We start from the raw sequence: 27,848 nt of genomic DNA, 5'->3' as shown, positions 1-27,848 counted from the left end.
TACAACACCCCAAATATTATCTGCCGTCCCAACATCTGACATTTTTATGCAGTAAGATTAAACTCTTCTTATCTGAGATGACGTACACTCTTCTTATTGGTCTCGGCCTGCAACAAATAACTTATTGTTCGGTGTAGCAAAGTGCAGCTGGATTCTTTCTCAAATCTAAAATGCTCTTCCGAGGGAGTTCTTCCAGCAGCGGCCTTGGCCGGGGCCAGTGCTGGATAAGGGGGTCCGAAAGCAGATAAGATTGGAATTATTGGTCTTGGGGTCCATCAGCTTTTTTCAAATCCGTGAGCATCTCTTTGATGTTATCCATATTGCGGCTCATTTCCAAGTTGTTATCCAAAATGTGGTTAAAAGTCCGCTCTGCCCACTGCTTCTGTTTATTATAATTACTGGGTGTGACTCACATTAAGTGTGTTTGTCATCAGTTAGGCCTATATCACAGTATCTAAGGTTGAAACTTTTGATAGTTTTTGACCCCACGCCATTCATTGAAATTGTCTAACACATCTTGCATTTTCACAACATTTAGTTTTAAAAACCATCTGAACAAACTCTGAGCAAACCAAAGGTGATATTGAGAATGTTTATATAGATGAAGAAACCTCATAAAAAAAGTGAAAACACAATACACATTCATTTGACCAGGTTTAATCCAGCATCACAGCATGAATTATATTGACTAGCTTGTTTACCAAACTTGAATAAAATGTTTAACCTATGTATTAATACAATTACAGCCACAGTGTAACAAAAATACTGCAAAGCTATTGATCCCATTCTCATTACATTACTTCACAAGACCCAAAGCTGACCAGGACACTTTAAGAGCACTGTAACGTAGTAACTGCTGAAAGAACCATGTAATACTGTGAATATAATGACAAACTGCTCCATAACACTTAGATGTGACTTTAATTACAATACAACATACTCTTTCTCATACTCAGGGTTTTTAAACTGTGGGTGAAGACAGTAAGATAGTGAGTGTTGCATTGTAGTGATGCTTTGTCCAATTAATTATTAGCAATGGTTTTGATATACTATAAGATTACACCTGTCAAAAGCCTGTAATACACGGCACGATTTTTGGCCGTCCCAGATGAAAGATTACCATTCCTGAAACAATCGTGCAGATTTCTGTGATCGTGGCTCTTAATTGGTGGTCCTATCTCGTACAGTGTGGGAGGTTTAAAGACGTCTGTTTTCCCAGTCCTGGGACCAAAGACACCTACGATAGTTTTATGACAGTGTAAGAAGTTCAGCATGATCAACGCACATCAACAACGTGTTTGCTTCTACGACCTGCGTACCTGTATTTGTTTACCACTATAGCGCATGCTGATGATCACGGATGTCCACTAGCGCATTCATCGACAGTCTACTGCTGAAGTTTAAACAATCCTTGTCACACAGTGTGATAAGGTCTTATAGGATTGCAAAAATCCTGCTGTGTATCATGGGCTTAATATGTTGTGGAATGAAAGGTTTGGAAACCCCTGCTTAACACAAAGTCTCATTTAAAGTTTATAAGAACTTTTGCAATAGACCGACACTAAACGAAACTGATGCCAGATGAGGTGTTGGGATGACAATGGGCCAGAGTTGAATCTGTGCATCTTAGCAGATCACAGGCTGGTTTCTCCTGAAGTGCTGTATTAAGTAAAGAAAGGAAAAAGATGTTAGAACATTTTTAAGGAAATTGAAATAATTCTCACAATCAATATCGGACTATAAACAATAAATTATTACCAATGCCATAACATGTAAACAGACCTGCCAACCACCTAAATAATAGATACTATACGCGGTAGGCATGGGCTGGTTACCGGTTTTAAGGTATACCAAGGTTTTAAACAGTAAGGGTGTCACGATCGAAATTAAGTCACAGCTTCGAACTTCGAATTAAAAAATGGGATCGTCGATGCTGCCACGCCCCCATGTCACGTCCGGTCGGCTTGCCAAGAGAGGGAAAAAAACTCTCAGAGATGCCTTTAAAAACATCTGTCCAGCGGAACGCGATCATATTTTAAACACGAGGGATGCTACAACTCCTTGAAATGCATATCATAAACAGGATTACTACCTAGTGATCTGCCTTTGGACAGAGCGCAGCTCTCTGCACGTGCGCGAGAGTGAGAGAGGCACAAAGATGCAGCGGATTATATTTGAAACAAAAGGGATAGTTTGCCTCAGCTCGCATGAAACGCATAAAACTGAACAAATACATAAGGATTACTACTTTAGTTTATGTTTAGACTTCGGACAGATGCGCGAGCGCGTGCACGTGAACGTAAGACAGAGAGAAGCGCAGCTGCTTATGATGCTGGATTTATTTCAGATGCTATGAGTCCAAGACACGCGCATTAAGTCCATGTGCATTAAGTCCATGTGCGTGCAAGAAGGAATCCTCTCTCTACAAGCTCTCGCGTTAAGTGAAGCCCACAAACCCCCATGCGAGTTGTGCAATGTGCATGTTAATGTTAAACTATAATAATAATAATAAATAATGGCATATCATTTTTGTCTTCAAAAAAATATGTAAAAATCGAGAACCGGATCGAATCGTGACCTTAGAATCGAAAATGTAATCGAATCGAGGATTTGGAGAATCGTGACACCCCTATTAAACAGTCAAGGTTACAAAACCACTAAAATGGTCTGTGATCCCGTCTCCAAGGTAAATCATTAAATCATTACATCATGTGATTGATTTGATGTTTACATGTAATATACATTATGAAAATATTATATATAATATAATGTAAAGGCTTTATTTTTACTTGCCATTTAAAAAGAAAAAAATTTAGTGTAGCAATGTCAATACCGCAACACTGTGAAACCATGGTATTTTTGCTAAAGGTAATCATACTGCCAGAATCTTATACCGGCCCATGCCCACTACGCGGTTGTACCATGTCATGAAACATCAAGATTCTCAAATTGTTTAGGGCTAGCGCAATACCACAGTTTTGGCTATTCTTCATGTGCTCTAGGGCAGTTATTTTGCACCAGTGACAGTGACCAAATAATTAATTACCTTATCTACATGTGGGAAGAGGCCCACAGGTGAAGGAAGATTTTTGACCTGCACTTTCACAGCTGGTAAACATGGATTGTGGTGGGCTAGTGACTGAATGAAGAAGATCAGTTTAAAATTGGCTTTACAACAGAGGTTGCATTAAACTAGGGCTATAAGAAAATTGTCAAAATCAATTATAATATGAGCCAACAGCCAAACAATTACAACTAAACTCAATAAACTATCTTAATCTGCCTGAAGTCAAATCTTGTGGTCTATAAAGTGGGTGTTTATCTGTGTGTAATTCAACCATCATGTTAGACTGAAGGAGTTGCAGTTATCATTAGATTTCACGACAGCACTGGACAAATGACTTCTCACACTCAGTGTGACTTGAGACAAAGGATAAACAAAGACATTAGTCCCTTTCACACATACAGTCTTTACTGGTAATTTACTGGTAAATTGCAGTTAACATGTCATGTGTGAACAGAACCTTTCCGGTAAATCAGTGCTCCCAATTTACCAGTAAGACAGGTTGTAAGATTAACGGTAATTTGCCGGTAAGCGCTGTGTGTGAACGAAAAATATAGCATTACCGGCATTTAGATGACGTCAGACCGCGCTGACAGATCGGGCGGGCCAATCAGAAAGTTTTTTATACAGGTGACGCGGTTTCCCCCAGACTGTTTACGGACGTTTCCACACACATGTTGCTTAAAAGTCGAGCACACCTGAAGTTAACATCCACATTTCTTCACCAAAGTTGTTTAAAACAGCTTACCATCTAATTGCCAAATTGCTGACGTCCTTAGCACACCATCTGTGACGCCTAATGTGCAAACGCGCAGGTTCCGTTTGACGCCGCCTAACGCAATGTTGTTTGGTCACGAGCAACTTCGCGACCGTTTGCCACAGATGTGAAAACAACAAAATACGGACCGTGGATATTAAGTCATAACCCGCCGTTTACAAATACGACACGGACGGAGCTCGCCGGCCGCGCGCCACAGGTAACTTCTGCTTTCTCTCCGAGTTTACCGGTATTTTGATACTGATGTGTGAATGATGTCTTACTGGTAAAAAGACGGAACCTCACTGCATGTGTGAACAGCACATTTTTGTATTTACTGGTAAATTCATTCTGGTAAATTCATGGTAATTTACCAGAATTACTGTGTGAAAGAGGCTAACGAGTATGTTTACATGCACATAATAAGAGGACAATTATCTTATTATGATATTATAAACATCCGCTTATTACATTAACATGTTTCAAGCGTTTTAATTTACTTTCATTTGTGAAGTTTATCTATCACAGGTGGAGACATGCGCACATACGAAACGGCAAAAAAGACGCTTACATGCCATGTTAAAATCTGGGTTAAGAGCAAAAAACTACCTGTGCCAATCAGTTTTTGCCATTTATGGGCTTTACCCTATAAAAGAAAACCGTTTTACGCATTTAAATGACCTTACACGTTATCAGTTTATTAAGCGTTTAGACTATGTAGACACACTCACTGTGCACTAAGATAAAAAAATTGGTTAACACGACCACTCGTGGTGGCTTCACTCAGAGGTTGGAGAAGACAACCGGTGGACTAAACATCAAGCCAGAATTCTGCACGATTCAGGTAAGTGGAATAAAATACATTGTAAATAAACATTATTAAAACAGATTGTGAAGTCATTCATTCAAAACTTGCTATGACTTAAGCCTTTCATATTCAGATAAATGACTTAATTTCTTTTTAGAATTAAGACAACCTTTAGACAACCTTAGCAGGAGAATCCCAGCAGTAACTTTCTCTCAAGCAGATGAGCAATAAGTTGCTTTGTATGAACACCACCCAAACAATCAAGGTTAGAGGATCAAAGAGCATTAAACATTAAAGGTATTGCAGAGAATTTTCTTTGTCCGGATGGATCATCAAGAATATTGGTCCTCCTAGTTGTCAATCTGGAGTGTTGCGCAATTGCATTTTTTTTTTCAGATGCAAAAAAGCTTATCCACGCTTTTATGACCTCTAGAATAGACTATTGTAACTCGTTACTCGGGGGATGCCATTCAAATCAGGTAAACAAGCTACAGCTGGTTCAAAACGCCGCCGTAAGAGTGCTTACTCGATCTAAAAAGTATGACCACATTAGTCCAATTCTGGCATCTTTACATTGGCTACCACTTAAATATCGCATACAATTTAAAATATTACTAACCACCTACAAAGCCTTAAATGGCTATTAAAGAACTACTATCAGAATACAATCCACCACGTAAACTGCGCTCACAAAATTCGGGTCACTGAATATCAAAAGTGTCTAAAGGTGGTAGATCCTTTTCCTACTTGGCCCCTAAGCTCTGCAATGATTTACCAAATAATGTTCGAGTATCAGACACAGTCGATCAATTTAAATCTAATCTAATGTTTGACACATCATACACATTATACATGCGAATGGCCCCTACGCTAATAGAACTCTGTTTTTGTCTCCCTGTCTCGTCCTCGACCCCGAGGACAATGAGACAAACAGACCCAGTTCCTGTTGCTGTGAAGGTCATCGCACCACTAATCTACTGGCTGTCCTTCAACGTGATGCCTAGCCGATGCGCGACCAACGACCACCGGCTGAACCAGTTTAATCCGCTTACCCGCTTCCTATCCCTACCGTATCTATCTATCTATCTATCTATCTATCTATCTATCTATCTATCTATCTATCTATCTATCTATCTATCTATCTATCTATCTATCTATCTATCTATCTATCTATACATATATTAATTTCTCCAAAGGGTTTTTGTCCTTCTAGGAGTTTTTCCCACCGGGTTTTTTTCCCTAGGGGGTTTTTCGTCCCAGGGAGAGTCAGCCAACTTTGGCTTAACTTAGCACTTTACTGTATATGTAACATTATTAATTGCTTGTACGGTTTAACCTTAGCCGCTATATTCTACTGCTTATATTATCTAGTGATTTTCTGTGTTCTCCTTTACATCCACTCATGTAAAGCTGCTTTGCAACAATTAACACTTGTGAAAAGCGCTATATAAATAAAATTGAATTTAACTGAATTGAAGTTTCTTTTCTAAAATTCGAGAAAATCCTCCGCTACACCTTTAAGTGGAACATTTATATAGCATGCTGCTTATATATAGTGAGAAAGATAATATAATTGATCTACCATGCATATCCTTCAATACAAAAGAACAACTTAACATGTATAATATGTAATTTAACATGTACATCATTAATAATAATTGTAAATAATATTTAATATTTGTGAAATTATATACTTGTGAATTCATTATATTTGCAATGTTTATACATTACCTGTTTTTAGGTAAACAGATCCATCAGTGGTTGTCATGCAAAAAATAGCCTCAAGGTCGGCTCTGTAGATACTGTAATCTGCATGTTTCCGAGAACACGTTTACCAGGACACACTAATATTAAACAGAAAAACAACATAAATCAGTGTTAAACACAAACATTTTGATTTATTACAACTTTAAGATTGTCAACAACTACTACTTTAGACTAAACACCAGTGGGCGGAGCCAACAAAATGATGTGCTGTGTCTTTCTGTGGGGGAGGTCAAATGAAAATTAATCTAGCTAGTGACATCACTACTTCAGCCATTTTACATTCGTAAAAGAAGAATGCTGTCTGCGATTCACTTATGTTTCCATGATTGCAAAACCTTTTATGGAAGTACATATCCAATTGTTTAAGTGTCATAATTAAAACATGCCTAAATTGGCAGTGACCCTGGCTTAAAGGCGGAGTGCACAATGTTTGAAAGCCAATGTTGATATTTGAAATCACCTAAACAAACACGCCCCTACCCCAATAGAATCTGGACCTTCTTTTAAAAGACTTATTTTTAAAATGCAGTCTTATTGTGACGAGAAAACTTGGTTATTGCTGGAATCATGAATGGTCTGAATAGGATTTGAGTTTGTTTACTTGTGAAACTTACCTGCTCAACCATTTACAGCTCCAGTGGGTGCAGATCATCATACAGATGGTTAAAGCGTGAATCCACCTAATATTCAAGGTAAAAGAGCATTTGTTGACATAATTAGGAAGAAAACAAACGCATTGTTCATGGCATTTAAATACAACATAACACTGTGTAATACTACCTTTTCTGTTCAATCCATAGAGCACTCATTTTTACTCTTGACCATGGTGTGACCTGCAAGGTCGAATGGAGAGTAAGTTACCTAAAAAAAACCAATAAATAAATGTATTTAAAATTGTCATTAGCTAAACATCAACATGTCCGAGGCAGATGCAGGTCTGATGGTCCGTCCAACATTGAAAACTTCACAGTAAATCTACAGTCTTGAGTACGGTTTTAAATCAATGTACACATATGCTCAATATGAATTTTAATAAAAAATACTAAATGTATATAAAAAGCCTCAATTCATTTATTTTTTGATATTGCAGCTGTAGACGAGACAAATCGTGGAGTCACCTGCCTTTACTGGTTGGCAGGTTGTTAGCCCAATTACAGATGGAGAGTATAGAAGAGGATGGTGTCTTTTCTCCAACATCTTTCTAGACTGATAAAAGATCTAGACAGGCTCGAACAAAAGTTAACAGACAGAGGGGCTTATATAGAGAATGGTAAGAACCATTTTATCCGTCAAACTTTTTACCAATTATTCTAAACATAAACAATATTATAAATTGTTCATGTTACTGTGAATGTGGGGCATAAAACAAAATAAAACACTGCAGTGTGGTCTTCAAACAAGCATAGACAACCTGTTCTGAACTTTTAGCCCCTAATAAATCTTTAAATCAACTTCTATTTAAAATAGCCAAATGCAGGAATGAAGGAATGTACTGTAGTCGGAACATTACACTGTAAAACGTAAAAGTTGGATCAGCAGAAACAAATTACTTCAATTGGTAACACTTAAAAAAACATTTTGTCAACTTAAAGTGTATGTTGCAGGTTAACCACCACTGTCGATTAATGGGTACATAAATCACTCAAGATATGTGTATAATTTTTAAAATGTCTCAAAAATGGTCTTAAAGACCACTTTTTTTACGTTTTTGGTATTAACGTTTTTTTTACGCAATTCTGCGATGACGTCACGTTGGGGAGAAGTGGAGAAAGACTCAGCCAGAGCCATAGAGATAGATGAGACATTTATTGCTGTTTAATACTTACGTATATAATTTGGAAATCATATATACATCGTAGGAAATATATAATGTGTTATACTGCAAAGTTACCTTGCTAATTATTATTTATGATATATGTGGAGATAAATAAAACTTCGCAAATCTGCTGATTTGATCCATTCATGTCCTGACCACCAGGCTAGAGATTTTTAAACATCCTTAATCCACACTTACTAGTCTATCAAATAATATCTCAAATATATTGTTTTGTGAAATAAAAGGATGCTTTGTTATATTGTTTATGCGATTATAACGAATCACACGATCATTTTATGCAGCAGCAGTCAGCAGCTGCAGCATACTTGGATCCGACCGCATACATACTGTAATAAACAGGCGTTCGGCGGCTTTTTACATCACGACAGACTATGCCATTTGAGGAGGAACCGCTCATTGATCACCGTATTTTTATAAATCCTGTACATGTTTGGACCTGCCGAACAGGTTAAGCACTTTTATATACTTTATTGAGCAGAGAGGCTGCCTGCACAGTTTGACCAGCGGGCTGCGGGAACCGGCGCACATCACGCCGCCAGACGGTGTTGCTAATATAACTCGAAATGTATAACTATTATCAGATCGGCCCGGGAAAGTCCCGACTCTCTCGATTGCCATTCCGCTACTGGCTGTAAGAAAGTGAGTGCGTTTGGGTCGCTGGTCCCCGCGAACAGACGTGACGTGCTTCACTCACCTTCCAGGATTAGAGACATGCTGCCAAAACCGTTTGTGCTGAAGATCGCATAAAGTTACACCCATTTCAGGCAGGATCATGGACCCCCTCAAGCCAGCATGCACGAGTATGTTAATTGTTTGTTTACTTTCTACATGAAGATATGCTAACCTTATGCTATCTGGCTGTCTGCCTATCTCTCTATACTAGCCTATCCATCTGTCTGTCTATCTATCTATCTATCTGTCTGTCTGTCTGTCTGTCTGTCTGTCTGTCTATCTATCTATCTATCTATCTATCTATAATCTGCGCTATCAGAACTGTACTTTACTCGTCTTTCTATAGTCATTCTCAATGCTCTCAAGGCGGCTTTGGTCAATTCTCTCCCCAGCGTGACGTCATACAGTGCGTTGTGAGGGAAAGGAGAATCATTGCAAATTGCTGTACTTTTTCATACTTTTTCGGGTTTTGTGATACCCAACAACATAAAATACAATGGATAACAGTTTAAATGTTTATTATCAACAAGCAAATTGCACAAATTCGTTGAAAAATTTTACCTGCAAACGCCCTTTAACTTAATATATTTTTTTATATATATATATATAAATATATTTATGGTTTTGTCTTGTTGGTACTGTGGTTGTCTTTTGTATGTGTTTTTCAGGTTCACGTGTGCTTCTCTCACAGGTGTTCCTGTTCAGTGTGATTACCTCCTCTCGTCTTCCTCACCTGTTGCTTGTTATCCTCTCGTCTGGTCTGTGTATTTAATCTCTGTGTGTCTTGTGTGTCTTGGCAAGTTCGTTTGTCAAAGTTTGTCTATATACTCGTCTGTCATGGTGTATGTTCTCGCCATTTCTAGCTACGCTAGTTTCTAGTCGTGTTTTGTGTCTGATTCTAGTTTGTGGATTTATTTTTCCTACCCCAGTCTGAGCTCACTGCTACCCGAGAGTTTTCCTGTGGACTCTGATTACTCGACGGCTCTCTGGACTGTTTCTCTGCTGCCTGTTACGGACTGTCTTCAACCTCTGTTGGATTTATAGACTGGTCTATCACTTTACTGCGGAGACTCATCGCGGCATTGTCGCTGTCCACTGGAGAGGTCCTTAATCACTGGAGTTGTCCAGCTTCTCTCGTCAGCATCACTAACGCTCTCTCTCTCCCTCTGACCGCCGCAGGATTTTCCCTTGTCCCTTTGGCTCTCGTGACGCGGCGCTCACGGGAGCGGTCTACGCATCCTGTCCCGTATCGGGGTTCCTAAATTCTCTCCCACCGTTCGCTGTCTGGCCGGAGCCCGAATGTGTGTGGTTTCCCTCTCCGGTGTTTGTGTGTGTTCCCCGTCTCAGCCGTCTGCCCTGGTGTGGCTTTATGCCCAGACGTGCCATTGTCTGTTTGCTGTCATTATTGTTTAAATAAAACATTTTCTGTTTACTGCATTGGGATCTCTTCTGTTTTTGAGCCTGACAATACGGTCTTGAAGTTCCATCATACGTAGGGCTGTCAGTTCCTCACGAATGCCTTTCAATGCAGCTTGAGTAGAATTAACAAACTGTTCAAACCTGTAATCAAAAGTCTCCATCCTTAGCATGAGCTTTCCAGTCCCCAGCCAAGGGAACAAGGCGAGGCTCACTTTCTGTCCGTTGGTCCATAGCTTGTGGTCATTGGGGACATCCGTTCCCCATATGGAATCATGTTTTGTGAAAATGTCTCTTTTACCACGATGTACCTCTGTAGCAGTAATGACAAATGAATGGTCTGTAGGCCGTACCGGGGCACATCTTCCTGTCCACCCGACCGGTAGATAATGGTATATGGTCAGTCCACATAGCCAGACGAAGTTGGTTTGGGGATTAGTCCCCATGGTGTCGGGTGCAGTGAAATATTCAGTACATGTGCTTCCTTTTCTAGCCTCAGACTCGTTGAAATCTCCTTTGTGGTTCGTTGTACAAGGGGTGTGCATGATGTGACAGTTCTGCTCCGGAACTCTTCCAATGTAGCCATTGACAACACCCAATGTTAGATTATTTTCAAAACAGATTAACTTTGTTCTTGGTGAAACATGAATAGGACCATACATTCTAACACTTACATCTTCTGGCAGGTTCTTAAGGTTCTTAAAAGTCAGTGTGTTTAAATCCACTGGAAGTGGCAGGCGATACTTTAAAGTGGCATTCAGAAGTACTGGTGTATATGCAGATGTCAAACACTCAGGAAACAAATTGTTGGTATTCAATATCGGTTCTGGTTCCACATGCGGATTCGTTCCTGACTTGGGCATCTTTGAACAAACGTAGCAGTTTGTGTGGTTTCCACTCCGTGCGACGTACTTCTCATAACGATACCACATGTTGATCTCGTAGGTGTTCTGGTAGTTTCCATTCTGTTGATCCATTCCTCTTTCTTGACTACTCCATTCCTCTCCATTTCTCCTCATTCTTTTGTTGTTTCTCTTCGTCCCACCAGGGTCTACCTCACGCACCAGCACGATTGCCAGGATTACCATGAGCATCTTCAAACTGTCAGCCATTTTTCTTCTGCTCTGTAGGCTCCTAAAACGGCGGAAAAGGGATCAGTTGGTTTCTTCACTAGGTTTGAGATGGCCAGCTAATCTGAGTATCTCTAAACGATACACAGCCTACTAAAAAGGCTGCCCCCCTTTGTAGCCTAGTCTTCCCCACTAGTCCGCATCCAGGGGTGAGCTTTCCAGAGCTTTCAGTCTCTTGATGTGGCTGAGATGTATCCACAAAGGTCTTTCTGCAATCTTCACTGCTGTAGGTGTAGTAATGAGGACCTGATAGGGACCGTCCAACTTCGGGCTGGACCAGGTTTTTCGTTTGATGACTTTGATGAAAACGTAATCACCTGGTTTCACAGCTGCTTCCCTTCAGTGTAATAAATGAGAATGACCATTGGCCTGAATTTTCCAACAAATTTCTTGAAGGCCGCCGTCATATACTTCTGCGAAAACATAAAAACAAAACAAAAGAAAAGAAAACAAAAGAGCTCCATAGCCAAAAAAACAACTTTGTTTAAACAGATTTGTTAGGAAGTATCTTGTTTTGACTATTGCTAGAAAATAACTAGTTTTGACTCCCATAGAAACTATAGAAACCATTAGGCGACCAAAACATCAAAAGTTAAGCATTTGCCCCCCACCCCATATCTTCATCATGAGGTGGCCCCCTCATCACTAAAAGACAAAGATCTACTCATGACTCTAATCCCGGAACAATGTTATGTTGTCATATTAGCCATAAAGGAAGCAAAGCTTTTCTTTGTGGGGAAAAACTTTACACCAAATGAAAGAATCTATAGTTAAAACCCTTGTATTTCGATGAAAAGTTATGGTCACACTGCAATTCAGAAAACGAAATTACGCATCTGCAAACAATTTCGTTTGCATGATTCCTAAAACCCCCTCTCCCATTTGCATTCAAATGTGAACACATTTGAAAAACGCCTAAGCGTCCGACACTGTGTATCTGTGTGACCAAATAAGGAAAAGGCTTTTGGAGTTACGAATCGGTGTTAAAATTATTATTTTCAATCCATTCTCATTTCTCCTTTCTGGAGCATTGAATTTGAAAATCAGCTATGTCTGTGAGCTGTGAGTAGTTTGTCACCATAGATGACACATTGGAGCAGTAAGAGTTTTTCTGCCGTTCATGCGGCTGGCAACCGTAGCTGCCTGGTCAAAAGATAAACATCATTGTAACAATCAAATTGGAATTTTTAAATGGCAGATTGTCTAAGTATTCATCAACACTTAATGTTTGTATAATATCTACACAGTCACAGTCATGGCTGTTTGGAATTGCATCAGACAAACCAAGTAATGTAGCTGGATATGTTTTATGCAAATGGTACATGCCCTACAAACATTTTTTAAGTAAATATAGAATCCATAGGCAATGAAATGCTCTTCTATTAACTTAACCATAACCATCCCCGCTGTTGAGACATGACAAAGTCAATGGCTCAAAATCAGTGCCGATCACAGAATGGAAGTGGAATGGGAATCTTTTATCTATAATCTAGCAGAGTTTGCACTATTTGTAGAAATGAAACTAACTATAAATTAGGTATATTATTGTTTTAATAGAGAATCAAATAAATAAGCACAACAAATATTTCTTCTTCCAAAGAGAAATGTGCCTTTAAAAAGGTTTATGTCTGTTAAAAGTAATTAAAATAAAACACTTGACAGTCTTTTCTTTACTGTATGAATTAAATATACACGCATTCGTATGAAGTACAACAGTTCTTCACTAATGAATGAACAGAGAGTAATTTTATTGAGAGATGAATTAGGATACTGTAGCTTTAAGACGTGAGAGAGGTCACTCCTTTCACATGCACTGATGACTTCTGTGTATGCGTGCGGCGGGTGTCCGCAAACAAGAGCAGCTGTGAGGAAAATGGAAGTTTAAACCTTCAAAACTTTAAAACAAATGCAAATAAACTTTCAGCATGAGGATGCAATTGTCCACGATCGATATGTGCTGTATACGCTGTTTGATAGGGATGTGAAGACGCATCGCGCTGAGGACCGGAGCGCGTCCTCATAGAAAATACGCATATCTCTGTAAAGGCAGAGAGAGAAATCCAGATCTGCACGTCACACATGAGCAACGGGTTACAAAATGCTTGCACTGTGTAAAATGGTCTCTTATTGCAGCCGCATCAGGAACGCCATGACAAAAGTAAACAAAAAGATCGGCTCATGAGATCGGCAATTTTAGCGAGTGCCGATCGCGTCATTTAATGACGTTATCGGACGATTACGATCGGTGGCCGATCGATCGGAGCATCCCTAGTTTCTATACATGAAAGCATCAATATCAGAGAAAGCTCTTATATACACTGACATGTAACATGTTTACTTAAAACATAAGCATTTGACTCTGACATAACATTAGTTCGTGTCCATTGAAACCCGTCATTACTCCCGCTTATGATTAAATGACAGGAGAGGGACTCGTCCACAGACTATACCCTCAGTAATCTGAAGAGAAGCGGTCAAAAATGGACAAAAAGAGACGGATTTAAATACCAGGTGTAAACGTGATGTGTCTCTCTCGTCCACTTGTGATCCGATCGATGAAAACGCATCTTAATACCAAGTGTAACAGCCCCTGGGATATTTTTCCTCGCGTTGATGAAAAAGGAGTGTCTAAGCTACGTTTATGGTTGCTTGTTGTATGTGATTTTAAGCGGACATATGAAAGGTGCAGTGTGTAAATTTTAGCGGCATCTAATGGTGAGGTTCCAAATTGCAACCAAAAGCTCAGTTCACAGCTCACCCCTTGCTTTTGAAATGCATAGAGAAGCTACAGTAGCAACCACCAGACAAACATGTCATGATTGGAGACAACGTAATAAAAAAAGTTTGTCCATTAAGAGCTTCTGTAGAAACATGATGGCACAAAATGGCGACTTCTGTGTAAGGGGACCCTCTGTGTATGTTGATAAAAAACGTCTCATTCTAAAGTAATAAAAACATAACGGTTAATTATGAAAGGTGTTTATACACCCCTGATAATATAGTTTTGTATATTATTTTGCATTTCTGTCAAGAGATCCTTCTAAAAATTACACACTGCACCTTTAATGTAGGCCAGAGTTCACGTCACCAAAGCAGCAGATATAAGCTGCATTTTATTGATCATAAGCTCATTTTTTAAATAAGCGATAGGAAAGAGTGACAGCAGCACTGATAGCCTAATATCATTGCATTTCTTTACTATTTATGAATATGATCGTGTGTTGAGCGTCTACGACAAGGCTATTCAATTAGTTTGTCATGAGGGCCAGAGATATATCAGTGATGATGACTACATATACATTTAAACATACTCATGTTGTATTTTGAAACTGCATAACAACAAAATCAGTGCATTGTACAATATACTTTTTCTACAAACATGTATTTTCAAACTGCATACAACAAAACTTGTGCATTGTAATATGACCAAGTAGGCTTTATCTACATCCAGACATGTTCGTATTTTGTATTTTAAAACTGCATAACAACATAAGTGCATTGTAAGATACCCGAGTAAGCTTTATTCTACATTTAAAGGGGTAAATAAGAGCCATATCACACTCATTGAGAATTTAACTTATTTACTCACTTAAGTACACATAACCAAAAGTTTATAATATGGAATATAACATTGTTTTATGCAGTTTTTTGTCAATGCTAATTATTTCACGACCTCTATTTAAACTACAACCGCCATCTTAATGACTAGCAAACATTAGGCTGGCTTCTAATAAGAGAAATTATACTTTTAGAGGGCAGTAAAATCACGTGTATGTTTGTCAGCGCGATACGCATGCAGTGGTGCAGGTGCTGGACTGTGAGCGATAGGCGATTAACTTACACGTTTAAATTGCATTCTTGTGTGAGAACGATGACTCGCATAATATTTGAGCCTTTGTCTGCTTTGAACTTCGGAGAAACGCCAGGATCTTTTATCTAGTTCACAAAAATCGTTTCCTTTATTAAGACATCTAATGTCATTGTGATCATTGAGCCGACATATCAGACAACAACTGTCGGAAGAGGAGTTGTTGTAAGCTGGAAATACAATAAATAAAGTTAAAACAGCCATAGAGTCCGTGTTCTCCTAACTCGCCACTGTCAGTCTTCGCATCTTGACGCGGGCAGACCAAAGCGCGAATACACGTGAAGGGGTGACTCGCGCTCTGCATCTCATGCAACATATGCACGTGCATCAAGATTGCGACCCTGTCCTCTTGCTTTCCATGTGAAATCAATGCTTCGCTGAGTGATTGACAGCATAATGATTGACAGCATAATGCAATCGATCGTGTTCCCGTTAGTTAAGCAAACGATTTAGATATATAACTTTCTTATCTGAAGATTATGTAAATATACGCAGTCTTCTAGCTGTGGCAAGCTGTGTTTTAATGTGTCATAAATTTCTCAAAGTCATGACTGTTTAAATACACTTGGCATAACATGCATGATTTAAGGTAAAGTGACACTTTTTCGCGTCAATTCACAATCATTTAAACCATGCAGCTGTTATAGAGCCGATGCCAAACGATCACTGCTACGCGAGGACGCGAAACTGACGTCTTTACAAACTAATACGTTTACAATGTATTACATTGATGAAAAACGGAATTAAACTTGTCATGTTATATATTACTGAAATAAAAGAAAGGGTTTTACGTCTGAATCCCTGAAACATACCTACCTGTACTGCACGTTCTCCAGAGAGCTCGCGTTGATTCACGCCTTCAGAATATAACATCTATTTGCAGTTTTGTACACAAACGTATATGAGAAATATTAAAATTCCATCGGATTTAGTATCAAATAATCCTCAGTATATATAGTTTTCAATAGGCACACACTTAGTTTCGGTCTAGTCACGTGTGAAGGCAAGGCAATTAAACACGCTTGGGCTGCCCTCTAGTGGTAAAAGCTAATGACATTTTTATTTTTATATAGGATTTTATTGGACATTTTAAAGTGAAAATAACATAATATAGACATGTTACTGCAATGTTTTTTTTATCTTGGCCATACTCACATTGGAGTTCCGAGTTCATATAAAAAAAAATTATAAAGATATGTTACAGACAATCTGAGATATGAACTACTTCCTGTTTGGGGACTACGCCATAGGTATATTTTGACCTGTTTTGGGCAAATGCTTCCGAAAATCAAAAATCCTTCTAGTAACTTTTGTGAGGCTTGGTCCAAGGATCGTGTACGTGGAATTTCTTGAAGTTTGGACAAAATTTGTGACCTGTGAAACTTTTTAAAGGTTTTGTGTTCTATCCAATATGGTGGCCGAACGACATGGATCTGTGACTTCATCTTCTCAAGCAACTTACACCGGTACTGCCCGAACATTTTAAAGTTTGAACGGTGTCTCTGTGTCAAACGGTCTGGTCGCTAGAGCTGGCCAAAAAAATCTACCCGGGAAAAATAATAACTAGAAAATGCACTTCCGGAGGAACCGCAAAAGTGTGCTTGCTCTGGTGCGGTCACTAACGTGATTTGTGAAATGTTAAATTTTAGAATGTTTTTTATCTTGTGCATCCTCGCATTGGAGTCCCAAGTTCATGTACAAAGTTTGGTTTCAATACGTGAAAGCATTCCTGACACACACACACACACACACACACAGAAATGTATACAGGCTTGTAACCAGGGGTGCTTCCAGCATTTAAGGACATCCGGGGCTTAGCACAGACCATTTTATGTAAATACAGGGATAGCTAGCTAGCCTAGAACCAACTATAACGGCTGTGCTGCACATGTTCAGGGTTCGACATTAAGACTTGTCCGCTTGTCCGGGACAAGTGGATTTTTTGTAGGACAAGTGTAAGAAAAAATTAGTTGTCCGACTCCTCTATGAAAAATCCCTTGCTCTGCCACTGATTATCAAAACACAAAAAATACATTATATTATAAAACTTTACCCGGACAAGTGACTTTTGTGCATGGACAAGTGAAACACAAATTTACTTGTCCGAAGGACAAGTTCCTCAAAAAGTTAATGTCAAGCCCTCAGTGTTTTCTTATTACATTTTTTTTAGAATTGTAATTTAAATAATTTTAATTTTTGAGTGAACAATCCCTTTGAAGTGCCATATTTTCACACACTAATTTTGTACATAATATACCAAAAATCCTTTAGTACTTAAGATAATCTTAAAAACATGAGACTTAAAGGTGCAGTGTGTAAATTTTAGCGGCATCTAGTGGTGAGGTTCCAAATTGCAACCAAAAGCTCAGTTCACAGCTCACCCCTCGCTTTTGAAATGCATAGAGAAGCTACGGTAGCCACCACAGGACAAACATGTCATGATTTTGTCCATTAAGACTGTAGAAACATGGTGGCACAAAATGCCGACTTCCATGTAAGGGGACCCTCTGTGTATGTAGATAAAAACATCTCATTCTAAAGTAATAAAAACATAACGGCCATATAAGAGCCATATGAAAGGTCTTTATACACCCCTGATAATATAGTTTTGTATATTATTTTGCATTTCTGTCAAGAGATCCTTCTAAAAATTACACACTGCACCTTTAATGTAGGCCAGAGTTCACGTCACAAAAAGCAGCAGATATAAGCTGCATTTTATTGATCATAAGCTCATTTTTAAAATAAGCGATAGGAAAGAGCGACAGCAGCACTGATAGCCTAATATCGTTTCATTTCTTTACTATTTATGAATATGATTGTGTGTTGAGCATCTACGACAGGGCTATTCAATTTGTTTGTCATGAGGGCCAGAGATATATCAGTGATGATGACGACATATACATTTAAACATACTCATGTTGTATTTTGAAACTGCATAACAACAAAATAAGTGCATTGTACAATATACTTTTTCTACAAACATGTATTTTCAAACTGCATACAACAAAACTTGTGCATTGTAATATGACCAAGTAGGCTTTATCTACATCCAGACATGTTTGTATTTTGTATTTTAAAACTGCATAACAACATAAGTGCATTGTAAGATACCCGAGTAAGCTTTATTCTACATTTAAAGGTGTAAATAAGAGCCATATCTACTCACTTAAGTACACATAACCAAAAGTTTATAATATGGAACATAAAATTGTTTTATGCAGTTTTTTGTCAAAGCTTATTATTTCACAACCCTTTATTTAAACTACAACCGCCATCTTAATAACTGGCAAACATTAGGCTAGCTTCTAATAAGAGAAATTATACTTTTAGATTTCATCAGAGCAGTAAAATCACGTGTATGTTTGTCAGCGCGATACGCATGCAGTGGTGCAGGTGCTGGGCTGTGAGCGATGGCCGATTAACTTACTCGTTTAAATTGCATTCTTTTGTGAGAACGATGACTCGCATAATATTTGAGCCTTTGCTGTATTGAGCAAGCACAGAGAAAACATTCGCGTCTGGAGATAACTGTAGTTACAGTCCCGAGTAAACAAGTAGATGTGATGTTTTCAGCACTCGGATTAAAACTCAACACTGAATGGCTGCAGAGACAGAGTCTCCATTGACTGTGGCGTTGACTAATGAATATGGATGATCTCTGTTCTTCTCTTCAATGGAGCGGGGCGTGGCTCTTTATAAATAATGCAGTAACATGAGAGACGGTACATCTCCCTCTTTTAATACAGTTAATGTAATGAGTATTGTGATGAGTACTGATTGATGCCTGCAGGTGGCAGTAATGTAATATAAGATGACGTGCATTCCCTAGAGGGAGAGTTGTAATGGAGACATGCATTGTGTGCTGGACTAAATAAAGACGCCAGTACCAGATATTCTGATTATCTTTATTTGTTGTCACTGAAACAATACATGGTACCAGGAGTGGGGTAAAAAAATCCCAATGGATTCCATTAAACCACCAGAATCGTTGAAGTTGTGTGGTAATGTTGATGCAAATTGGAGAACTTTCAAACAGCAGTTCGAGTTGTATATTGTTGCTATCGGACAAAAAGCGGCTGTGGATGAAAGGAAGGTTGCCCTGTTACTAACCATTGCTGGAGCTGATGCCGTGGAAGTCTATAACACCTTTAATTTTGATGAAGAGGCAGACAAGAAGAAATTGGATAAGGTACTGGAAAAATTTGATGCTCATTGTTTGTCAAGAAAGAACGAGACATATGAACGATATGTATTTAGAACACGTGTGCAACATGAAGGAGAGGCTTTTGATTACTTTCTGACTGATCTCAAGATAAAGGCAAAGACTTGTAACTTTAATGAACTGAGAGATTCAATGATTCGTGACCAAATTGTTTTTGGTATTTATGATAAGAAACTGAGAGAAAGATTATTACGAGAATCAGAACTCACCTTGGATTATGCTGTCAAATTGTGTCAGTCCAGTGAAGTAGCGAGACAGCAAGTGAAGCAGTTTGATGGCACTAATGCAGCCGCTATGTCCTTTCAGAGTGTAGAAGTTGACGCCATTTCATTCAGAGATAAGAGAAGAGGTAACACAAGAGGTTTCAGAGATACTGATAATGAAACATTCTCATGCAAGCGCTGTGGGACCAAACATAAGTTCAGACAGTGCCCAGCTTTCGGAAAAAAATGTTCCAAGTGCAATGGCCCTAACCATTTTGCAAAAATGTGTTTTTCCAAAGATGTGAAGAGGGAAAATAAAGTGCATTTAGTGGAGGAGGCATATGACAGTGATTTAAGTGACTCATTTTATGTGAACATTGTTTCTGAAGAGAAAGTAAATCAGGATGCTGAACCGTGTGTATCAAGTGATGATTCAGTCAAGTCTTCAATGTGGATTGTTCCTCTTGTGGCTAATGGGACCGTAGTACCCTTTAAATTAGATACTGGTGCAAAAGTTAATCTAATTAACATCAGAGATGTGAAAGCATTGAAAGAAAAACCTCTAATCAAAAAACGTACAGTTCCCCTCAAAGCCTATAATGGACAACCAATTGAAACGAGAGGAGTATGCAGATTAAAAATACAAGTAAAAGGAAAGATGAAAAGTTTGATGTTTGTTGTCGTTCCCAATGGTCATGAATCTCTTCTAGGGGATAAAGCGTGTGAAGACCTTCATTTGGTTAAAAGAGTATATCAGGTCAACAAGAAAACCGTAGTCTGTGACAATGTAATGGATATAGTCAAACAATTTTCTGATGTTTTTGAAGGTCAAGGTACATTACCATTTACCTATAAAATACAGTTGAAAGATGATGCTTCTCCAGTCATTCATGCTCCTCGGCGGGTTCCTGCCCCTCTTCGTGAAGCTTTGAAACAGGAATTGGATCGCATGACTCAACTGGGAGTTATCCAACGGATTGAACAACCTACAGATTGGGTAAATTCTATAACTTGTGTGAAGAAGCCCAATGGTGATTTAAGAGTGTGTTTAGATCCTAAAGACCTAAATGATAACATCAAACGAGAACATTACCAGATACCCACCCGTGAAGAGATAATTAGTGACATGTCAGGAGCTCAGTTTTTTAGCAAATTAGATGCCTCTCAAGGATTCTGGCAGATCCGGTTGGATTCTGAGAGTAGCCAGTATTGTACATTTAATACTCCCTTTGGAAGATATTGTTTTCTCCGTCTTCCTTTTGGCATCAAATCAGCTCCAGAGATTTTTCATCGAGCCATGGAAACCCTTATTGAAGGTCTAGAGGGTGTTCGAGTATACATTGATGATATTGTGGTGTGGGGGTCCACCCTTCAACAACATAATCAGCGACTAGTAAAAGTTATGGAAAGAATTCGAGCACATGATTTGAAGCTCAATCAGAAAAAGTGTCAATTTGGAGTCACAGAGATCACGTTCTTAGGTGACAAGTTATCTGCAAAAGGTGTGGAGCCACATCCAGCAAAAGTGCAAGCCCTCCTTGATATGCCTCCACCTACTGATAAGAAGGGAATTCTGCGTGCTTTGGGAATGGTGAACTTCCTGGGAAAATTTCTGCCAAATCTTTCAGCCAAAACTACCCATATGAGAAAGTTGTTACAAAATGATCAGGAGTTTGTCTGGACTTCAGTACATGATCAAGAATGGAAGCAGTTAAAGGAGACTCTTACTACTGAACCTGTTCTTGTTTTTTTTGATCACACAAGACCAACTAAGATCTCCACAGACGCCTCTCAGGATGGATTGGGAGCGGTGCTTCTTCAGGCCTTTGAGGATTCCTGGAGACCTGTGGCCTATGCTTCTCGATCTATGACAGAGACTGAAAGACGATATTCACAAATAGAGAAGGAGACCTTGGGTTTAGTATTTGGCTGTGAAAAGTTTCATGGATATGTATATGGATTACCTACTTTTACAGTAGAGACGGATCATAAACCATTAATCTCTATCATTCAAAAGAACTTAAATGATATGTCACCTCGAATTCAACGCATGATTATGAAATTACAAAGATATGATCTGAATCTAGTTTATACACCTGGAAAGTATATCATTGTGGCTGATGCACTGTCTCGAGCACCAGTAGCTTCGGAGACCAGCAAAATGGACGAAATTGAGAGACATGTGAGTATGGTGTATTCAGCTTTACCAGTTTCAGATGAGATGCTAAAGCTTATCGCAGAGGAAACCGCAAAGGATACCGAACTACAGAGGGTTATTGCATACCTTCAACATGGATGGATCAAAGGCAAGTGTCCACAGTACTTTCCTTTAAGGGCAGAATTGAGTGTGGTTGAGGGCATGCTGTTGAGAAAAAACAGAATTGTCATTCCAGTATCAATGCGTCAAGACATGCTTCGTCGAATTCACGAAGGACATCTTGGTATTGAAAAATGCAAGCGAAGAGCTAGACAAGCTGTTTTTTGGCCTGGAATTAATGTGCACATTGAGAAATACCTCAGTCAGTGTGATGTCTGTTTAAATCATCATTATAAACAGGCTAAAGAACCTATGATGATAGCTGCTCATCCTACTGAACCGTGGGAAAAAGTAGGAACTGATCTTTTCCAGTTGAATGGTAAGGATTATTTGGTGGTTATCGATTATTATTCCAATTATCCTGAAGTTGAACAGCTTCATCACACAACATCAAATTACGTGATTCAATGCATGAAAAGCATCTTTGCAAGGCATGGAATTCCTCATATTGTGCAAAGTGACAATGGTCCTCAGTACACAAGTCGTGAATTCCAACTGTTTGCAGAGCAGTATGGCTTTAAACATACTACTTCAAGCCCTCTTTATCCAAAGGCAAATGGCAAAGCAGAAAAAGGGGTCCAAATTGTAAAAAGACTTTTGAAAAAAGCTGCAGCAAGCAGTTCTGATGCAAATCTGTCTCTCTTGAGTTACCGTTCTTCTCCACTCAGTTGTGGATTATCTCCTGGTGAGTTGTTGATGAACCGAAAACTGCGTGACACACTACCAAAGTTATCCTTGAAAACCGAAAACAACAGTCTATCATTGAAAAAGATGCAACATTTTAAAGAGAAGCAGAAAGAATATTATGACAAGGGAGCTCGACATCTGAAATCTCTTTCTGAACGAGATACAGTTAGAATTGAGGAGCCCACTGGATGGAGAAAGAAAGCTACAGTCTTAAAAGAGGTAAATCCAAGATCATATCTGGTTCAAACAGAAGATGGACAAACATTGCGGAGAAATCGACAGAGCTTGCTTAAGACTCCAGAGAAATGTCCTCTTGTTGATGAGCCAACCCTGTCTGCAAAACTGCAGTCTTGTGAAATGCCTCTTGTTGATCTGCAACGTCATGAAATGCTATCTCCAGGTATGTTAAATTCTGCTGAACAAATTCCTGAACTCAAGTTATCTGTACCAAAGACTGACATGCCTCTATTACGGAGAACTAATCGAATTCGGAAAGTTCCTGTTCGAATGGATTTATGAAAATGAACTGATTGTAGATTTTTTACATATATTGATGAATTGATTGCTGATTTTTTACAGTTGGGCTGATGTGAATTATTAGTAATTGTAAATCTAATGTGTAAAAAAAAAAAAAAAAAAATCTGATTGTAGATGTTTTTACATATATTGATGAATTGATTGCTGATTTTTTACAGTTGAGCTGATGTGAATTATTAGTAATTGTGAATCTAATGTTAAAAAAAAAAAAAAAAAAAAAAAAAAAAAAAAAGGGAAGATGTAATGAGTATTGTGATGAGTACTGATTGATGCCTGCAGGTGGCAGTAATGTAATATAAGATGACGTGCATTCCCTAGAGGGAGAGTTGTAATGGAGACATGCATTGTGTGCTGGACTAAATAAAGACGCCAGTACCAGATATTCTGATTATCTTTATTTGTTGTCACTGAAACAATACAGTTAACAACGAAGTACAATATTTGTTTTCGATTTCACTTACACCATTTAAAAGCAGACATTCCAAGCATTATGTAGACATTTATCTTTTGTTTCTATGAAAACAATTCGTTAAGTTACAGCTCATTTTTCTGACGTGTTTCTGAAAGGACGTCACTAAGAGAGAGAACAAACGCGCATTATGTTTATTTTCTTAATTTTGCGAAAAGCACAACATTCTGTTTTTAATGGGAGTGGACAGAAAAAATACTAGACACTTTAACGTTTTAAATGATGTATAAATCATATCTGTAAGTCCAAAATCAGCAGAGTTATCTAAGTCTCTTTGCGGAGTGATTGAAAAATAAAGATTTTGCGGCGCCCGCGCCTCTGTCGACCCAGACTGTGAAATTAATGATAAAAGAAAATATTTCCCTCAGTGATTGACAGCATAATGCAATCAATCGTGTTCCCGTTCAACAGTAGCTAAGCATACGATTTAGATATATGTATCTTCTTACCTGAAGATCATGTAAATGGCATATACGCAGTCTTCTGGCAAAAGCTGTGTTTTAAAATGTGTCATACATTTCTGAAAGTCATGACTATTTAAATACACTTGGCATCACATGCATGATTTAAGGTAAAGTGACACTTTTTCGCGTCAATTCACAATCATTTAAATCATGCAGCTGTCATAGAGCCGACGCCAAACGATCACGCGAGCGAGGACGCGATACTGACGCGAGCGAAACTAATACGTTTACAATGTATTACATTGATGAAAAAGGGAATTAAACTTGTCGTGCCATATATCACTGAAATAAAAGAAAGGGATTAAAATATGTCTGAATCATATAATTCCTACCTGTATGTGAAAATGCACGTTCTCCAGAGAGCTCGCGTTGATTCAAGCATTCAGAATATAAAATCCATTTGCAGTTTTGCGTCCGAAACCGCATACTGTATAGTGAATAAGATGAAGTTTACAATTCTAAAAATATGTATCCAGGAATCTGTCCCGCCATTGTTATTCAAACTTTTCCACGGAGCAATAGCCTGTTAGCTTAGCTTCTAAAGATGGCTGCCGCTATCTTTACATTCTGTCTAAAAAACACGTTTGAACGTAAAGACAATTAAGTATATACTGAAGGTGTATACAAAAAGGCGAGCCAACCAGAACTGTGCTTTGAACTCATCAGAACTGGTAGGAGGATATTTTTTTCTTTTTGTTTCGGACAACTACTAGGACGTGAATTCGCTGAAACTTCATTTTCCGTATTTTCTTGGATTTTCTTCAAAGGACACTGACTTTGAACTGAACTATTTAAAGAAACAAACGGTCCTTTGAAGCGAATCAATTGATTCATGAATTTAACCCAACTGAGTCATTTAAGTGAATCAAGAATTTGGATTACAAACAAAATGAAACAGTTTTACACTTTTACAAGTATTTTATTTATTTATTTATTTATTTGCACTGTAGTATATGAGAACTGATTTTCGGCTTGAGTTGAACGGTTCAGTCTGCTAAACCCAGGTACCTGGTAAATTCAAAGAGAGTGTTAATTACATGTATTGGGATTTATACACAGGCCCACATTGAACATTATACGTGTGTATACACTAAACCCCGTTACACGCTACACTGTCATCTCTTTGAATCTCCTATGGTTAACGCAGGCTCGTGGTCATTTTCAGCAGGTCGTGTGGTTGCGAATTGCTCACAGTACTGAAATGTGCGCTCAGAAAAAAAAGAATTTGCTCAGTGCTGAAAAAAATTAGAGGGAACATTGCTCAAAATCGCTGCATTAAGTGCTTCTCTGGCAGGGTCCTATAGACCATGATATGGAGGAGGACCGGTTTGGGCAGTGGTATCAGGGGCTATACAGGGACATTAGAGGCTGCTATGGGAACTACGGGAAACTAATTCTGGGCTAAGATTTGTGGCAGGGGAAGTAAGGGAGGGTGCAGGTAAGGGAGGGGTTGGCCTTGCTCCTAGAGTAGTTTCATTATAGCCATTATTTCTCCTTCTAAATCCTCCTTAGCACAAGCACTACTACAATTTCTCATCTTTAAAAACAAAAATTTAACAACAAAAATTCAACAATTTCTTCCCTTTTTTTTCTATTTCTTCAACTATTCTTTCCCCGGGGAATTCTAAACACCACATTCTGTTTGTTTACACAGTGTGCTTACTTCAGCATTTAACTTATTGGTTGTTTTGAACCTTCAGGGTTTCTCTCCCTGTCGCTGTTTCAGTACACTGGGTAAATTTACAGTATATATATATACACACAAATATAATACAATATAATACAATTGCTTCAGCACATCAAACACAAAACCTGCATAATATACAAAGCATACACCGAATAAATTTTTGGTTTATACTCAAATATAGTAAACTTTTTAGGGCAATCCTTCAGGATCCCCTATTCAGCTACAGGGGGACTCGAACCGACTCAATTCAACTGTGCAACAGATATTGGGGACTCGAACCCACAATTCTGTTCTTGGGCGACACTGTAGGGTCTTAGTTACCCATATTGGACTCAAACCAATTCAGCTGTCCCCTTTTCTTATGGTAAATATCAATTTAAATTACCAATCAGAAACTCACCCGATTCACTCCATCTGAGTTGTCTTCTTAGCTTGGATTCCGTCAATCCCGAGATCACCAGCTGAGGAGACTTAAATGCCGGCCTGGCGAGGAATTTTCACCACCCAGGACTTTCTTCGAATTCCTAGAACTCGGCCGTCGACGGGCTTCGGCATGTCTCCTCCACTGTTGATCACTGGATGTGTTGGAATCTGGCTCGAAGGACCAAAATGTCAGGTTTAAAATACTTATGAACCTTAACAAAAATAAGACACACTCAGACCACGAATGGGGTAGTATAATTCTCTGAAGGAAGAACCCAGATTGAGATGTCTCATCAGGAAACACTCATCTGACTCTCGATCTGAGCCTCTCTGCGGACTGTATTTATTTAGGTTTTAATCACTGGTTATCGGTTCATTCCGAAGGTTGAACCTCACAGACCTTCACAATGGTAACAACATCACACATTTTTCTAAGTCTAGAAGAATAGGATTGTCTACATTCTACCAAAAACAGAGATAGTAACTTGATGATGTAGCTTGAATATGCAGTAATCAAAGGTCGTATGATAACAAGGGAACATTCTACCCACTATTTCACCTTGGCAGTTTTTCTGAGAAGCTAGTAAATATGATTCTAAGCAAAGGATTATACATTCATAAATGGTAACATAATATATTCAAAAATGTCATAAGAAATACATTTTCTCCAACAGTGTAGACTTCCTCCTCCTGGGCATCCGAGAGCACCTCCCGAACACACCAAAGAGCCCTTGGCATATATGCGCAAAGCCCAGGTAAAATTTCTTTATTATTCTGTGTCTCTGTTTGTTTTCTTTGTCTTTGCACCTTTTTCTCTGTAGAGTTTTCTCACATACCATACACTTTTAAAAATACAGGTGCTCCTTCAAAGTGATGCCATAAAAGAATCAACATCCAGTTAAAGTTACTTAAAAGTCCCATGTAGTTTTTTTTCTTTTTATAGTTTAAGAAACCTTTTTCCACTACAATAAACCTGCAAATGTTAAAGGCTCTTAATACAGCCAAATATGGTTATTTTACTGCATTGTTTAGCCCCTTAATTTTAAAGAGTCTATATAAATATCTGATTGTTTGTGTATTTTGTAGGCCGCCTGGGAAAAGAGGATAACAAAAAGTTTAAACAGTATGTGTACTGAATTAGGAATCCCACTGGCACGAGAGGTAGATGTGTAAATCAGTGTTTTGCGTATGCGGTTGAAAAGCACAGTATTTTGATTTTTTATTTCTTGTTTCATAGAGGTCGGTTTCAATGCAGAAAGAGCTCACAAATAAATGGAACGATTTGGGAACTGAAGAACCAGGTGATGGAGCCACTCGCAGTCTGTTGTCAGATTTTACACCCTGTCACGTATTAGAGGTCACATCTCAGTGGGTGTTTGTTCATGCATTGCAAAATGTTTACACACAGTCGTTTGGCTTGTACACAGAAGCCCTGAACAGCCCCATAACAATGCTATCAGTTTGCAGTGTGCATGATAACATTACTGCGGACACTGGAATAAACAGCCTTTCCTGTG

General features: G+C 38.6%; 1 protein-coding gene across 3 annotated transcripts; it reads right to left on the bottom strand.

Annotated features, from left to right (window-relative positions):
- Positions 1-24,764, bottom strand: LOC135735464 (uncharacterized). 3 transcript variants are annotated; one of them, XM_073812461.1, is made up of 8 exons: positions 24,554-24,764; positions 7,515-13,313; positions 7,177-7,257; positions 7,011-7,076; positions 6,361-6,473; positions 3,047-3,139; positions 1,320-1,659; positions 1-1,237 (listed from the first exon to the last, which is right to left on the bottom strand). In XM_073812461.1, exon 2 carries the CDS (start codon positions 11,431-11,433, stop codon positions 10,315-10,317), a length of 1,119 nt encoding a protein of 372 aa, XP_073668562.1. In that variant the 5' UTR covers positions 11,434-13,313; positions 24,554-24,764; the 3' UTR covers positions 1-1,237; positions 1,320-1,659; positions 3,047-3,139; positions 6,361-6,473; positions 7,011-7,076; positions 7,177-7,257; positions 7,515-10,314. The 3 variants fall into 3 exon arrangements, with proteins under 3 accessions (XP_073668562.1, XP_073668561.1, XP_065109960.1); XM_073812460.1 differs by lacking the exon at positions 7,177-7,257 and having other exon boundaries at positions 1-1,659; XM_065253888.2 differs by lacking the exons at positions 7,011-7,076; positions 7,177-7,257 and having other exon boundaries at positions 1-1,659; positions 9,830-13,313.
- Positions 24,765-27,848: the final 3,084 nt, after the last annotated feature.

The sequence above is a fragment of the Paramisgurnus dabryanus genome, chromosome 17 (genome assembly GCF_030506205.2).
Source record: "Paramisgurnus dabryanus chromosome 17, PD_genome_1.1, whole genome shotgun sequence".
Taxonomy (NCBI): domain Eukaryota; kingdom Metazoa; phylum Chordata; class Actinopteri; order Cypriniformes; family Cobitidae; genus Paramisgurnus; species Paramisgurnus dabryanus.
This window is presented reverse-complemented; position numbering and strand designations above follow the sequence as displayed.